Source organism: Apteryx mantelli, chromosome 5, assembly GCF_036417845.1.
Source record: "Apteryx mantelli isolate bAptMan1 chromosome 5, bAptMan1.hap1, whole genome shotgun sequence".
Lineage (NCBI taxonomy): Eukaryota > Metazoa > Chordata > Aves > Apterygiformes > Apterygidae > Apteryx > Apteryx mantelli.
Window position 1 is genome coordinate 18,890,849 of NC_089982.1, and position 13,764 is coordinate 18,904,612.

A 13,764-nucleotide genomic window follows, 5' to 3' on the forward strand; every position below is an offset into this window, starting at 1 on the left:
ATCAGTGGACCCAGTAGAGAGTTAACAACCCTCTTCAAGAACCTTTTCTCTACTCCTTAATCTTTGCTACTTGTCAAATCATTTTCCAGTACTCCAGTAAGTCCTGAACACCAGTAACTCTGTTTTTTCTCTGATCAAGCAGAGTCCACAGTGCAAAACCCATCCAGGGCAACTCAGCCTCTCTCTGATGTTTAGAAAAAGTGAATTCAGTGCATATGGAAAGTACATATCCTCTTTTTTTCAAGCATCTACCTCTGATAAAGTTTCAGGCCATTCTTGAGTTCCGTCAGTAACTCATCTGTTCTGTTTTTTTGGTTTGCATTTACGGTTTCCAAGTTTCAATATCAGATAATCTTAAACTAGGACACTGCTAAATCCTCTGTTGTATAAAAACAGTAGAACTGAAACCCCAATTCAGAAATTTGAAATAATGCCGTATTAAAAAAAACAAAAAACAAAAAACTTTAAGTTCTTTTCTGAGGCTTTTTCTGGGAATATATACATGTGTACATTAGGAACAGGCAGCCTCAACAGTCATTAGTAGCCAATTCAGAATGTTTGCAGAACTAAGAGAACTCAGAAAGCAACTGTAAGCATACTAATCCCATTTTTATCTTTCTGAAGGTAATACTTCCCAAATTTATTTCTAGTGTTAGCCTTTTAAAGACACTTATTGTGTCTTTAAATCTGTAACTGTCAAAAATTTAAAAGTGGTCTTGTATTTATTCTTTTATTTATGTATGAAATTGGAGCAATCCTCTTTCTAGTCTCAAGGGTAAATTATAATAATGTATTAGGCCAGTATAATTATAACAAAAATATCATCAGAAGATTCTCATGAGAAGGGAGGGATCTAGGCTTATTAAACAGCTCAAATATGCTGTACTTTGATACTTGGGACATATATGCTCAGTTTAGGCATATATTTTCGGATTTAAAAAGAAATCTATTTTAAGTTAAAGGAAAATATATGTGATAGGAAGATGAAAAGATCAATTGCTATCTTAATGTAGTATCATCCGCAAAAATTAAATTGGTAAACACACTCTTGACTGGACCACAATGACACAACTGTCAAACAGACTAAAATGAATAATTTGCCTGGTCCAATAACCTGCTTTTGATAGTGGCCTCTTCTTCCAGAAGTTCACAGATCAAATCAGTGGTTTGATACTTAGAAAGCCAAGGTCCAATTACGTTCATTCCTGCTTTCATTCATAAACTGCTCCTCTGGTGGTGAAGTCAATATACGGCAACTGAATAGTTCTGGAGCAAGAACTAGTACAGTGTTTTAACCATGAAGCCACAGGCTACTCTGGGCCAGAGTACTCCTCGATGTCCTTGAGGCAGTGGAATCCTTGTACAGAAAATAAGCCAAACGTTTTTAGTAAAAAGAAATAGGAAAAAAGTGAATATGACATGCTGTTGTGCAGCAGTTTGGATATGCATCTGTGTGATTAGAAGGCTGTGTTATAATCTTTGAACCCGGGGCAGAACTGGTTTTGCATTTTGCATTAAGTAGTAACTGAATGGAATACATAAACAACTCATGGAGCAGGGACAAGAACTCAAGTGCACTCTCTTGCAATTGAGTGGCTAAACCATTAGTCTAGACCTAAAAATACATTTCTCAACCTAGGTCTCTGTATGACAGTACTCCACTACTGTATAAGACTGTTTGACAATGCATACAGAAAACCAAATGTGTGATAATAAAACTCTCTTTAGTATTGGAGATAATACTAAAAATCCCTCTACGATGGACGATCATGGAATAACCTCCCAACGTGGACTACTCTACGTGGTTTAAATCCCTATGGGGAAAAAAATGTTGATGAGTAGATTGTCATTCATACGAATGTCTAAGAATTTTTCGACTCTCTCACCTCTTGACCAAACTACTGTCTTCTGCCAAAGACATCTAAACTTAATGGAATGCTATATAGAATATGTGGTCTTTCAACTTAACAGCCACTCTTTCCAGGATACCAGAGCCCCTTTCTTTCCACATATTTACCAGCTATTGTTTTGCACACCTTCATAGTGTATTATAAGTTTTTTCAATCATCACTTCCAGCTAAAATGGATCTAACTGCATTGCATTTTCAGAGATGGTCATATTCTCACATTTTCATCAGTCTGTTTCTGAACTCTTATTTCCATTATTTTCTAAGACAGATGTACAATTGAACATTCCTTTCTAAGAAAGTGCATGCCATCAATTCATATTGCAATGCTATTAATCAAACCCATTCTTTATAAACTCTACAATACTTACATTTCTCCCTGACACTGATTATGAAAAGGAGGACTTGCATTCACACCTCCTTTACAGCTACCTTCATCATCTTCTGCAGTAGTTAACTTAAAACTGCATAATGTGAATCAGTAGCACAAATTATTCCTTCCAATGTGCTACATTGCATTTATCAATAATTAATTTCACTTATCACTATCATATCAGTTCACATTTTTCCCCCTCCTTTGGATTCCTCCATTCATCATGATTTTCTCTCCTCCTGACTAATCTAGTAACCGCGACAGTAGTAAGTTTTGCCAGTAATACCTTTTCCAGATCACTTCTAGACTTAATGTTAAGTCCTAATAAAGGACATTATTTTTAATAAGGCAAAATCTTAAAAGCAGAAAAAACACTGAACTTTTATTCTCAATTTTTGTTTTAGTTTCTTAATCAGGTTCCGACTCATGACAACATGATTTCTCAGTTACCTCCCATAAGGGATATTTCAAAACTCAAAGGCTTCAGTAGCCCAGGCAACTGCAATGATCAGAACAATTTTATTAATCAGTTCTCATTTATTTGGCATATTGTCCAAAGAATTTTAGAAGACTGGACTAAAATCTTCTCTTATGGAGTTACTGGTATTGGTGTCCTTTATTTTATATTCTATTCTACAGCCAGCATATTTTATTCTGTACTTTTAAATTAATATTTCAATCAATATTACAGTAGCCAGTTTGTCTGAAATTGCTAAGATTACATAGTTGCCTCATATTTTCTGCTTTCTAGCCCTCACAAACAAAACATTAAGAATCACAGAATCCTCCAGGATGGAAGGGACCTCAGGTGGTCATCCAGCACAACTTCTTGCTCAAAGCAGGGTCAACAGTGGATACAGATCAGCTTGCCCAGGACCTTGTCCAGTTGGATCTTGAAAACCTCCAAGGACAGGGATCCCACAGCCTTTCTGGGCAATCAATGCCTGAGTGTCCTCACTGTGAATATTTTTTCCCTTATTTCAAATCGGAACCTCCCATTTCAATTCGTGCCCACTGTCTCTCATTCCCCTGCAGTGCACCTGAGTAGAAAGAGTGGCTCCATCTTCTCAGTCATCTCCTCTTAGGTATACAAAGGCGGCTTTTAGGTCTCCCAGAGCCCATGGTGGATGACATCCACCACTCTCCCCTCATCTTTAAATCTAGTTATATTTTGTCACAGAAGACAACACAGTTGGTCAGGCACGATTTCCCCTTGGTAAATCCAAGCTGGCTATCCCCAGTCACCACTTTCTCCTTCTTATGCCCAGAAATGGTTTCCCAGAGGACTTCCTCCATCATCTTCCCAGGGACATAAGGCAGTGAGGCTGACCAGCCTGTAGTTCCCTGGATTGCTCTTCTTGCACTTTATGAAGATGAACGTAAGATTTGCCTTTCTACAGTCTTTGGGAATCTCCCCCAGTCTCTATGACCCTTCAAGGATGACAGACTGTGATTTTCCAATGATACCGTCAGCTCTCTTGGCACCCTTGAGTGCAGCTCATCTGGTCCGATGGTCTTGTACAGGTCATGTTTTCACATCAGGTAATTCTTGCTTCAATCTTCTTCCACAACTGATAGTTTCTCTTTGCCTTGAGCCCTGCCTCATAGCAAAAAGGCCTGGGAGACCTTGTCAGTGAAGTCTGAGGCAGAGGCGGCATTGACTACTTCAACCTTATCTGTGTCTGCTGTCACTAAACAACCTGTCCCATTTAGCAAGAGCACCACATTTTCCTGGTGTATCCTTTTCCTGATAATGCAGCAGAAGCAGCTTGTCACCACTCGCATCTCTTGCCAGGTTCAACTCTAGCTTCCCTTTGACTTTCCTAATGCCATCCCCACATACCCAAGCAATATTCCTCCTTTGTAGCCTGTCACCACTTCTGCCTCTGGGATATGCCCGTTTTGCTTCAGAACTCTGTCACAAGTTCCCTGCTTAATCAATCCCACCCCCTGCTTTGCCTGCTTGCTTTCCTAAGTATTGCGATGGACTGTTCCTGTGCTTGGAGGAGACTGTCCTTAAATATCAATTACCTCCCAGAGATCCTTTGCTTTCAGAGCTGCTTCCCATGGCATCCCACTTGCTGTTCCCTGAAGAAGTCAAAGTCTGTTCTGAAGCACTGGGACTTTACTCTGCTACTCACCTTCCTCACTCCTCTCAGGAGCTTGAACTCCACTACTTCATGGATGCTATAGCCAAGGTTGCCATTGATTATCATGTCCCCAGCCAGGTCCTCGTTGTTCATGAGCAGCAGATCCAGGAGAGCACGTCCCTACGTTGGCCCATCTATACCGGTATTAAGAAATTACCCTCAACTCTCTCCAAAAGTCTGCTGGATTGCTTGCATCCCACCACACTGCCCTCCCAGCAAAGGTTGGGGAGGGTCTGTGACCAGGAGACTTCCTCACCTTGCTTAAAGAAGAATTCATCCACCTTTTCCTCTGGATCAAGTTGTCTATAACAGACTCCCACCATGTTGTCACCCTTACTGGCTCCTCCTCTGCTCCTGACCCTCAAGCTTTCACAGCAACTGTCTCTCATATTCCATCAAAGTGTTCCACACATCCACACTGCTCCTTCACCTAAAGGGCAACCCTACACGTTATTCTTCCTGTCCATCTTTCCCAGGCAGCCTGTCTCCATCTATCTCAGAATTCTGGCCAGGCAAGCTATCCCATCACGTGTCAGTAACTGAATCATTTCATAGTTCTGTTACTGCACACAGCACGCTTGCTCCTCCTGCTTCTTTCCTCAGCTTGTTTCCTATACCTGATTCAGGCTTTGCAGTCTCTGAAGCTGCCTTTGACTGAGCTGATTCCTCCCCCTCAGCTACCAGGGTGCTGTATCTATTCTGTAAATGAAGATCTGTGGCAGAAGAGGGCATTTTAGTAACATTATAATTTTGTTAGTAGTTTAGTCATTAAGTTACTTTAGAATTTGAATAAGCTAATTTAGCTGACTTCATGTTATTTCATAATTTTATTTCATGTTTTTCTTTTCTAATCTGAGAGTCTAGACACTTCCTCAGACTTTAATACATAAATCTGAAGCATGTATCTTTTTCTAACTTATATTTTTGTTTAAAAAAAAATTATTAAGAGGAAAATAATTCCATTTTTTTCTGCACTACCTCAGCCTTTTGAGCTGGTTTCCACACAGCTTATTAGACTAGCAAGTCAACATCTCTCTTGCTACCTTCAATACAATACCGTATTTGTTTTTCTATCCAACTAATTACTGTTCAGGTATAATTCTAGCCCCCTTTAATATCAGATTTGATTTTTGTTCACATTCTTTTCCTGTGATCCACTACTTTTTTCAGATCGTCACCTGAAATAAAGTGCACAGACAAAAGAGGATACAGGCTTAATCCTTTGGATATCCCGTTCCAGTAAGAATCTTTTAGCCTAAAGTTCATGGAGAGAGACTATTTACAAGAGCTGTCTGCAAAACAGTGGGAACTTAAAGAAAGATTCTGTTTAGTTATTATTTGATCAAAAAATCAAAATAAGTAATTAAAAAACAAACATAAAAGAGGTAACAGAACAATAGTGTCTGATACTTACAGAATTCACTTGGGATAGAGAAGATCCTCTGCATTGTTTCCTGTTTATACATACATTTATACGTATATGTATGCATGCACACGTATATATGTATATAATTATATACATATATGTATATAATTAATTAAAACACAAGTTTCTCACAGCCCATTCAAGTGGTATTTTCCTAAGGTTATTTATTGTTCAAAAGCAAGTTAGCATGTCCCTAGCTCTAAGTTTATGTTCCATATTACATTGGAATAACATTTCGCACACGATTTTTGAACAAAACAGTTACCTTCCTACAAAAGGTTTTTGTTCTGCTGAAGTTATATTGCCACAAAAAAAGAGTTTTGTTAAAATCAGGTAACTGAGATAATCATACCCATGCGGCTGACATTTGCTAACCCCTACCACCACCAAGGTTCAGAGCTCTGCAGAAACAGACCTGAAGACACTGTTTAAACAGGCATCACTGTTCATTGGTTTAAATCACTAGCAAATTGCTTATCTCTCTTCATTATCTTTTTCACACTTTCCTAATTTGAACGATTTGCTTACTTAAACTTATCAGGTGTGCAAATGCCCTAGATATCATCTTCCTGGTGATTTCTAGGTGGAAGCTCCAAATTTTAGTTAAAATTGAATTTTTGGATCAGCTACACCGAAGCCACAACCCTACATCTTGCAACATATTTGCTGCAAGCTTCCCCTGATACTTTCTTTAAGAATGAAGGAAGACCTCTTATTTAAAAACCGTTTTTCAAGAAAACAAAAGCCTTCCGTGCCTCCATGTTCTAATCCAAAAAAGTAATTTACGCCTTGGTTGAAACGTGTCTGCCCTGTAAAGCAGGACATACAGCACCTCTATTTGCTCGGTTTCCCTCTTGCTGTCCCCGCCGCTGGTTCGGTGCGCTCCCTGCTACGGAGCTGAGCCCAGAGCAAGCCCCCACCACAAATAAAGGGACGAACCCCCCTGTTTAATTACAACGTTAACAAACCGAATCAGCTGACTCTGTAGCCTAACGTGTGTGTGTGTATGTGTGGCGAGGGGGGTGGGCAACCGCCCGCAACCGTTTCAAACTCTTTTCAAACCTCCACCACCGACAGGGCCGCCCCTCCCTCCCCTCCCTCCCCCGCCCCCCGAGCCGGGGGGTAACGGCCGCGCGGGGCAGGGGCCTCGCGCGCCCCTGACCCCTCCACCCGGTGCCCTCGTCCCTACCTGCGGGCCCGCGGCGCGGTGGCGGCAGCCGGGAAAGCGAGCGAGCGAGCAAGTAAGCGAGCAAGAGCAACCGCCGCGTCCGCCGCCTTTTCGCGTCCCCCCGCGCAACGAGAGCCCCGAGGCGGCGGGTTCCGGGCGCGCGCGCGAGAAGGAGGGAGGGATAAAACCGGAGGGCGCCCTCGCGCAGGAAGGGGCGGGGCTAGTGCGGAAGCGGCCTGGGCGGGGTAAGCGGCGGTTGGCGCCCGCCTCGCGCGCCGGGGACGAAGCCGGGGGAGGGGAGGGGCGGCCTCCCCGCGACCGTTACTGGCGGCAGGAAGAGGCCGGGGGTCGTGGCGCAGGAGGGCGGCCGCGCCCACAGCGCGGCCCCGAAGTGTCGGCGGGTGCTCGGCGGCTTCGGGAGCCGCCCCGGGGGTTCCCTGCGCTGCGCTGCCCTCGGGAGCTCCGCGTTTGCTGCTTCCTCCCCTCAGGGACTCCCTGACTGCGAAGCACGGCGTCTGCCCGTGCCCCCTTTCCGTTTCCTGAGTGAGGGTTGGCTGGAAGTTCGTAGTCGAGACGTTTGTTAGTGAAGAGCACTAACAGCTGGTGAAGGGAAAGACACCTGTAGTCTTCGCGTGGTCTTCTTCACCTGACAGACTTGCTGACTTCTCTTTAAGCTTTTCTCAAAAAAACCACCACCCCCAACAAAAAATTTGGAGTCTGGTTTTCAGTGTTTCTCTGTGTCTAATACTTGGTCTGCTTTTTCTGGGCTGACAGACTGCTAAGTGAAGGTTGCAGTGCAGGTTTCATGTAATCATTTGGCAAGGGAATTTTCACTTGGTATTATTTTCAGCAATAATTGAATTTTAGTGTGCTGCCTTTCTAAAGTTTGTCTTGTATTCTTCATAGCTTATGCTTTACTTTGTTGAAGTATGTGTATTTTCTTATTTTCCTGGTATACTTGTCTGAACTTCTGATGCTTCTCTACTTCTTCTGGTATGAAAAAATCTCCAAGAAAATCATACAATTCTCTGGATTCATGTGAGGATACAATGGTAGCCCTAAAGTCATCAAGCAAATCGATCCTGTGAATAGAAATAGAATTCAGATTTCTGAAGTTATGTCTCTTAAAGAACAAATGCTGTTTTCTGCTAAGTTGAATATTTGCTGGAGGAAACTATGTTTTTAAAAGACTTACAATGTTGAACACTTCTCAAACATCACTGTCCCTATTTTAGAAACAAGTTTTGTTTTCCCATAGAATAATCAACAAGTAAACAAGGTCTTTCTCAGGAGCTAAAAGGAAGTGAAGGTTTGTTTGTTTGTTTATTTATTTATTTTTCATTTAAATTTCCTGGAAACATTTGTTTTTAAACAAACACTTTCTGTGCTACATTGCTAACATGGTAGCTCAGTAAGACTAATTTAACTGCCACTTAGTGCCTGTTGAGAGAGAAGCAGAAATGGCAGCAAACAATGTAGCTAGGGAAAAGTAAGCTTGATTAATATTTATTAAACAGCTTAACATGATTGTTATACTGAATGTAGACAACATTCTTTCTTGTCTTTAAATTATGTTGCAAATACTGTGATGTTCGTTATTTGTGTCCAGCTGACTTCTTTGGTCCACTATATCAACAGCAGCTACTGTAAATATGGCTAATATAGCATAAAAGTCAATCTCTTCTCACAGAATTTACAGTCTAATTAGAGAAGAAAAAGTGCAGGAAGAGGCATTACCATCAAGATAGTGAACAATCTGATATCTTGTAAGGTTTGTTAGTGCCCTGTTTTGTTTTAGCGCATGTGTCTGGGTGTTTCTCTCTCAGTAAGCTGCCAGTGGGTTCTTAAATTAACCACATTTAACGGAAGAGTGGTAGTCATATAAATACTTACATGAGAACAGGCAGCCAGGTAGAATATTAAGCCTTTCAAAGGAAAGGCCGTGTTTAAACACAGAAGTAAGATGTACCCTACAGAGCCAAAATAGCGGGGAGAAACAACTAATTTTTGAAGAAAGGAGGGGAGGAAAAAAAGAAAGATAAGAAACCAGGCTTTATAAAGGTCTGTGCTTAGAGACAGGCTGTTAGGATCTAAACTGAAAGATGGGAGTGGGTTGACATATGGCAGTGCAAGTGTGTGCAGTTAGTTGAAGTGATTATGCAAGAAGGGCTTGAGTACATTTGCACAAGGGGCAATTTAAAGAAACACAGGTAAGTCACTCCCAGAGAGATTTATTTTGCTTTCTTTTCTGTGATAGACTCATTTGGAACGAAATTAGCCTAGTTGTAGTTTTACATTGTATTCATAGACTGAACTTCAAAATCCACAAGGGAGTCCCTTAAGGAAAATGTCAGTTTTTAGGGTTGCTTTAGGACAGGCTTTCCTGTGTGACTGAGCTAAAAACTCCCTTTGTTTCAGCTTTTTCAATTATATAATGGAAATTCAAGAACCTTTGTCCCTACAAGGCTTTTGGGAGGCAAGTCCCAATGATGAGGGAGCATACTTTTTTACATTAGTCTTGAAATTCTGATGTTGTGGTGATGAGGGAGCATAAATGTTTTACAGTAACTGTATAAATAAATCCAAATCAAATGTTCTGCTGCTGTAATGAAATAAGTCTGTTATATAATGAGCCACAGTCATTACAGAAGCCCATTTTGTTAAAAAATGCTTCTTTTAGAAGTTTTAGAGTTAATGGAAATATAAAAGTAATAGTGTCTTGAAAAGCTCAGTGCAGAAAGCAGGGTGTCATTTTTCTGTTACTAGCCTTCTCTATTTTGTGGTCTGAAAAAGCCTGCCTTTTTTCTTGGTCTTGGTCTGAAAAGTACATAACTTACAACATCCAGTTCTCTTCCAGTTTGCTAAGAAACTGCAAACTTCTCTCCAAAGCCGTGAAAGAAAACATTTAAATGGAGACGAAAGTTAAGGAAAAAAAGTACTAGTTAACATCATGTTTGATTAATCACTTTTGGTATTTGGGTGCAATAAGGGAAGAAGATTCAGTGCTTCCTGTAGGAGCTACTGAAGAGAGATTACTGGAATCTATTTGTGAATGAGACAATAGACATCAGTGGTATCTATGCAGAGTTGAATTGTGTGTATGGATTAGGACAAACTTCAAAACTCAGGCTTTTCTGACAATGGTGACGAATGCTGTTCTTGCAGTTTAACCGTATACAGCAAAACTTGTTGCCAGGTCAAAAGCCGTGTTTCTGGTATTAGCTAATGTGAATGATGAAAACTTTCATGATCTCTAAAGTATCTTTGTTTATAATATTTGAATAACAGTGCCTTTATCTTAATAATTTTAGAAACTGAAATGATTAAAGAGTAGAGGAAAATCTCTTGTTTGAACAGTTACCAGCAGTAAAAGATAGTGGCCCTTTGAACATAGCAGATGGCTTTGCATTGGTCACTATCTGTCTGAGGCTGGAAAAGAAAGTTTCCTAGATAGATGTTTGAGGTAGTGTCACTGAATTATCTTTTTTCATGCCTAAAAGGTTTTTGATGTCTAGGGGAATAAGAGCAAGAGAAACCTGCTGGATTAATCTACATCTCCTAACGTAAAAGATGAATAAAAAAGCCCCCAAGGTTCCCAAGATAGGCATATCATTTGACAGTTGCACAGACTATGAAACTTAGAAGTCAGAAATTACACTGCCCATCTCGAGGTAACTGTTTTGTGAAAAATAAAGGCAAGAGAACTTTAAGTACTGCTTTCTGAAGTTGAAATTGTACTAGAGAGGGATACTTGCATTTAAAAGTCAGAGATAGGTAAAAGGTGACTTACAAAAGATTTTCTCAACAATTGAGCTCAGGCTGTTTTTCTAGTTGCTTCATTCATGGGGTAACACCTGCAGAATTCATGACATGCAGTGCAGCTGGAGAAAGAGCAGAAGGCAAAATGGAGCTTCTTAAAGGGGCTGGATGTATGGAAGAAAAGGGAAGAAAGTCATCAGCTATACTTGATGCAGCTCTGGGAAAATGGGAGGAAAAAGATCTAGATAAAATGATTGTGAGTTCACAAGCTGTGAGTGCAAGCGATGGGAGAATAAGCGTTAAATGCATGCGTTATCCTTGGGGCTATACAGAGAAAAAAAAAAGCCAATGTTTCTTTCTGAAGATGGTTGATTTTATAAGATAGAAACAAAAATACAATAGTAGAATACGAGAATGAAATGAGTAATTTTCTGTGTAATGTGTTATGAGTGAAATGATGTGTATGTGGCTTCTGTGTACCTTGAAATGGTAAAAGAGGCAGGATCTGACTGCGATTATAATAGCATAGGAATGAAGTATTCATTCTGCCAGTGAGGATAATTTTCCATGCACTAGATGTTCAAACTTCAAGCTATTTCCCACTACTTCAGGAGACCTCTGGGCCTGAAACAGAGTGGGAAGGAGAGAGTTGCTATAGGCTGTGCTTGTAGTTGCAGCTTCCTTATTTCTTACGGTTGTCACTGTCTTTGGACCTTTCCAGGTGCAAACTTGGGAGACTGAGTCACAGACCAACAGCTGTTTTAATCACTATACAGTCTAATCTTATTCTGAGGAGGAGTATGCTACATGGATAAGCACCTTCAGCAGTGAAATGTTGAAAAATTGCTATTTTCGATTGGATGAAACAAAGAAGTGAAGAGTTAAGTGTGAGTGTTGGGAAGAAAGAGGTGGAGCAACCCTCAACAAATTGGCAGGTGAATCTTAACCCTCATGAAATCAATAGGTAGAGTTTTAAAAAGACTTAGCTTGATATTTAAGCCTGAGTTCTTATGAATTCATAAGATACGTTTTAATGTGCTTGTTTGGGCTTCCTTGGAACTTAGATGCAAGTTCTTTGGCAGCGGTAAAGGAGAAGTGTTCCTAGACCACCATGCTGGGAAGAGCAAAGGAGGAGGGAAACAGTTGGAGGGTGCAAACAGAAGCTTTGAGCCCAACATTTTCTCTGTTTCCCTGTTGAGTGAAGCTCATCACTTCATCCCTGGGAGGTTATCTGCAGAAACAGAAAAGTGTTAGTGTCCTGAATGGACCCTAATTAAGAACATAATTTGTTCCACTCCACAGAACAGGTTTAATAATTCAGATCTAAATTAACTATCTCAGCAGCAGAACAGGAAGTGCAGTTCTGAGAAATGACTTTCATTGTAGTACTACTAATATGAGAAGAGAAAGGGACTTTTGTAGGAAAAGTAGTAGTGTGCTATATCGGAAGAAGTTGGGGCTATAGCTGAAAATAATGGAACATTATATTGCAATTATGCCTCCAAGTCAGGCATCTCAAGTACTTGCAGGATCAGGGCCTTTAGTTGAGAGAAGTCTGACTGCCTATAGGAATCAAAATGAAAGAGTATTGTATAAATGATGAAATGACAAGTTGGTTTGTGAGGGTCTGGAAATGATCTAAGTGTGCAAGTCCTTATTTTCAAATTTAGGGCCTGGTCTTGTGAAATGGTCAATGTTCTTAACTTCCTTTGAAGACAAAAGAAATGAGACATTTGTACCTGTCATGATGAGAGCTCCAGAGCTCCTTGCTCTGGAGCTTATTGTGCTGTAAGTATGATGTATTAGAGTTGTTTGCATTTTTTCATAAATTAGCAATTTACCATTGGTTTTTAATTAGTTCAGAATTACTGACTAGAATGATTAATTGTTGCTGTGTTGTTACTGTTGCATTTTGTTTATGTGATTCCTTAAAAGGAAGTTGTCATAATATTGACCATCTTTATCTTTGGCTCTCCTCTTTCTCCTCCCATATGGGGAGAGTCTAATTAACTGAAACAGCTGTCTTGGCTTAAAAATACTATGTATGAAAACATCAATCTAAAAAGTTTTGAATGCTTTGTTTTAAAAAAATGGAATAACTGATGAAGGTTTTATAAATGAGTGGTATGTAAAGCTCTTTGTTTCCCAGGATAAATGCAACTATAACAGATGCACAAAACCTAGCTGAAGGAAAACCTGGCTAAAGGAGAATCTAGCTTTTGGAAAAATTATCATTATCTCCAACTAGAAGAAAATGTAAAATGACTTTTTGTTTATCAGAATATCAACAGCAGGAGCAGGTATTACAACTTCACTGAGTAAGACCCCTAAGATTCTTGTCAGTCAGCAATGAATGCTCAGCTTTTATTTCAGAGTTATCATGGATGTGCATGTACAGGCAGCTAAACTTAATTGTACTGAGCATTATGCTCACCTCTGTAGACTGGTTCCCTGGCTCTTTGTACTTCATGGAGCTGAGTTGTACCATCTGTGGAGATTTACTGCAGAACTTGTCTGCCCTTCTGGGGTCATGAGTAGATAATTACAGGCAGGTAGTGGAGGACTGCCAGCAGTTAAGGACAACACAAGTTACTGTACTTTGCCAGTTTAAGTGAGAGTCACTCTCATAGGCCATCTAAGCTTATTTTAAGCACTACCAAAACTGTGAGAAGGCTTTACCTGGGGAAGGAAAATACAGGAAAGAGCCAAATAGGAGTTTAGTTTGAGTTGATGCTGTGGAGAAGGTCCAGCTGACAAGTAATGGGACTAGAGAGTACTAACCTGATTCAGTGTGTGATGCCAAGATCAGTTGAAGCTATCTAAGACTGAGCCACTGCCAAATCAAGTTGTTTCTTGGGCTCCCTGTCACCTGCAGTTGCACGTTTCTGCAATCTCCTTTACACTGGCACTTTTGCAGCTACCTGCTGAATAACATTAATTTACTGCTCTGATCTGGGGGGGGGAGGGGGAGGGAGGGGGCA

General features: G+C 40.5%; 2 protein-coding genes across 9 annotated transcripts in view; one reads left to right on the forward strand and one right to left on the reverse strand.

Annotated features, from left to right (window-relative positions):
• INTS12 (integrator complex subunit 12) overlaps positions 1–7,134 on the reverse strand; it is a 28,736-nt gene extending 21,602 nt beyond the window's left edge. The window contains exons 1-2 of one of the 3 annotated variants that reach the window (XM_013951741.2): positions 5,845–5,878; positions 1,115–1,357 (exon numbers count right to left, since the gene is read on the reverse strand). In XM_013951741.2, coding sequence (XP_013807195.2) covers positions 1,115–1,215 — 101 coding nt within the window. In that variant the 5' untranslated portion in view covers positions 1,216–1,357; positions 5,845–5,878. Of the gene's footprint in view, positions 1–1,114; positions 1,358–4,421; positions 4,565–5,844; positions 5,879–7,045 lie in introns of those variants that run through there. The other 2 variants (XM_067297582.1, XM_067297583.1) reach the window with 2 other exon arrangements.
• Positions 7,135–7,253: 119 nt separating this feature from the next.
• GSTCD (glutathione S-transferase C-terminal domain containing) overlaps positions 7,254–13,764 on the forward strand; it is an 87,820-nt gene continuing 81,309 nt past the window's right edge. Inside the window, exons 1-2 of one of the 6 annotated variants that reach the window (XM_013951880.2) lie at positions 7,286–8,333; positions 11,505–11,718. In XM_013951880.2, coding sequence (XP_013807334.1) covers positions 11,644–11,718 — 75 coding nt within the window. In that variant the 5' untranslated portion in view covers positions 7,286–8,333; positions 11,505–11,643. The other 5 variants (XM_067297584.1, XM_013951883.2, XM_067297586.1 and 2 more) reach the window with 5 other exon arrangements.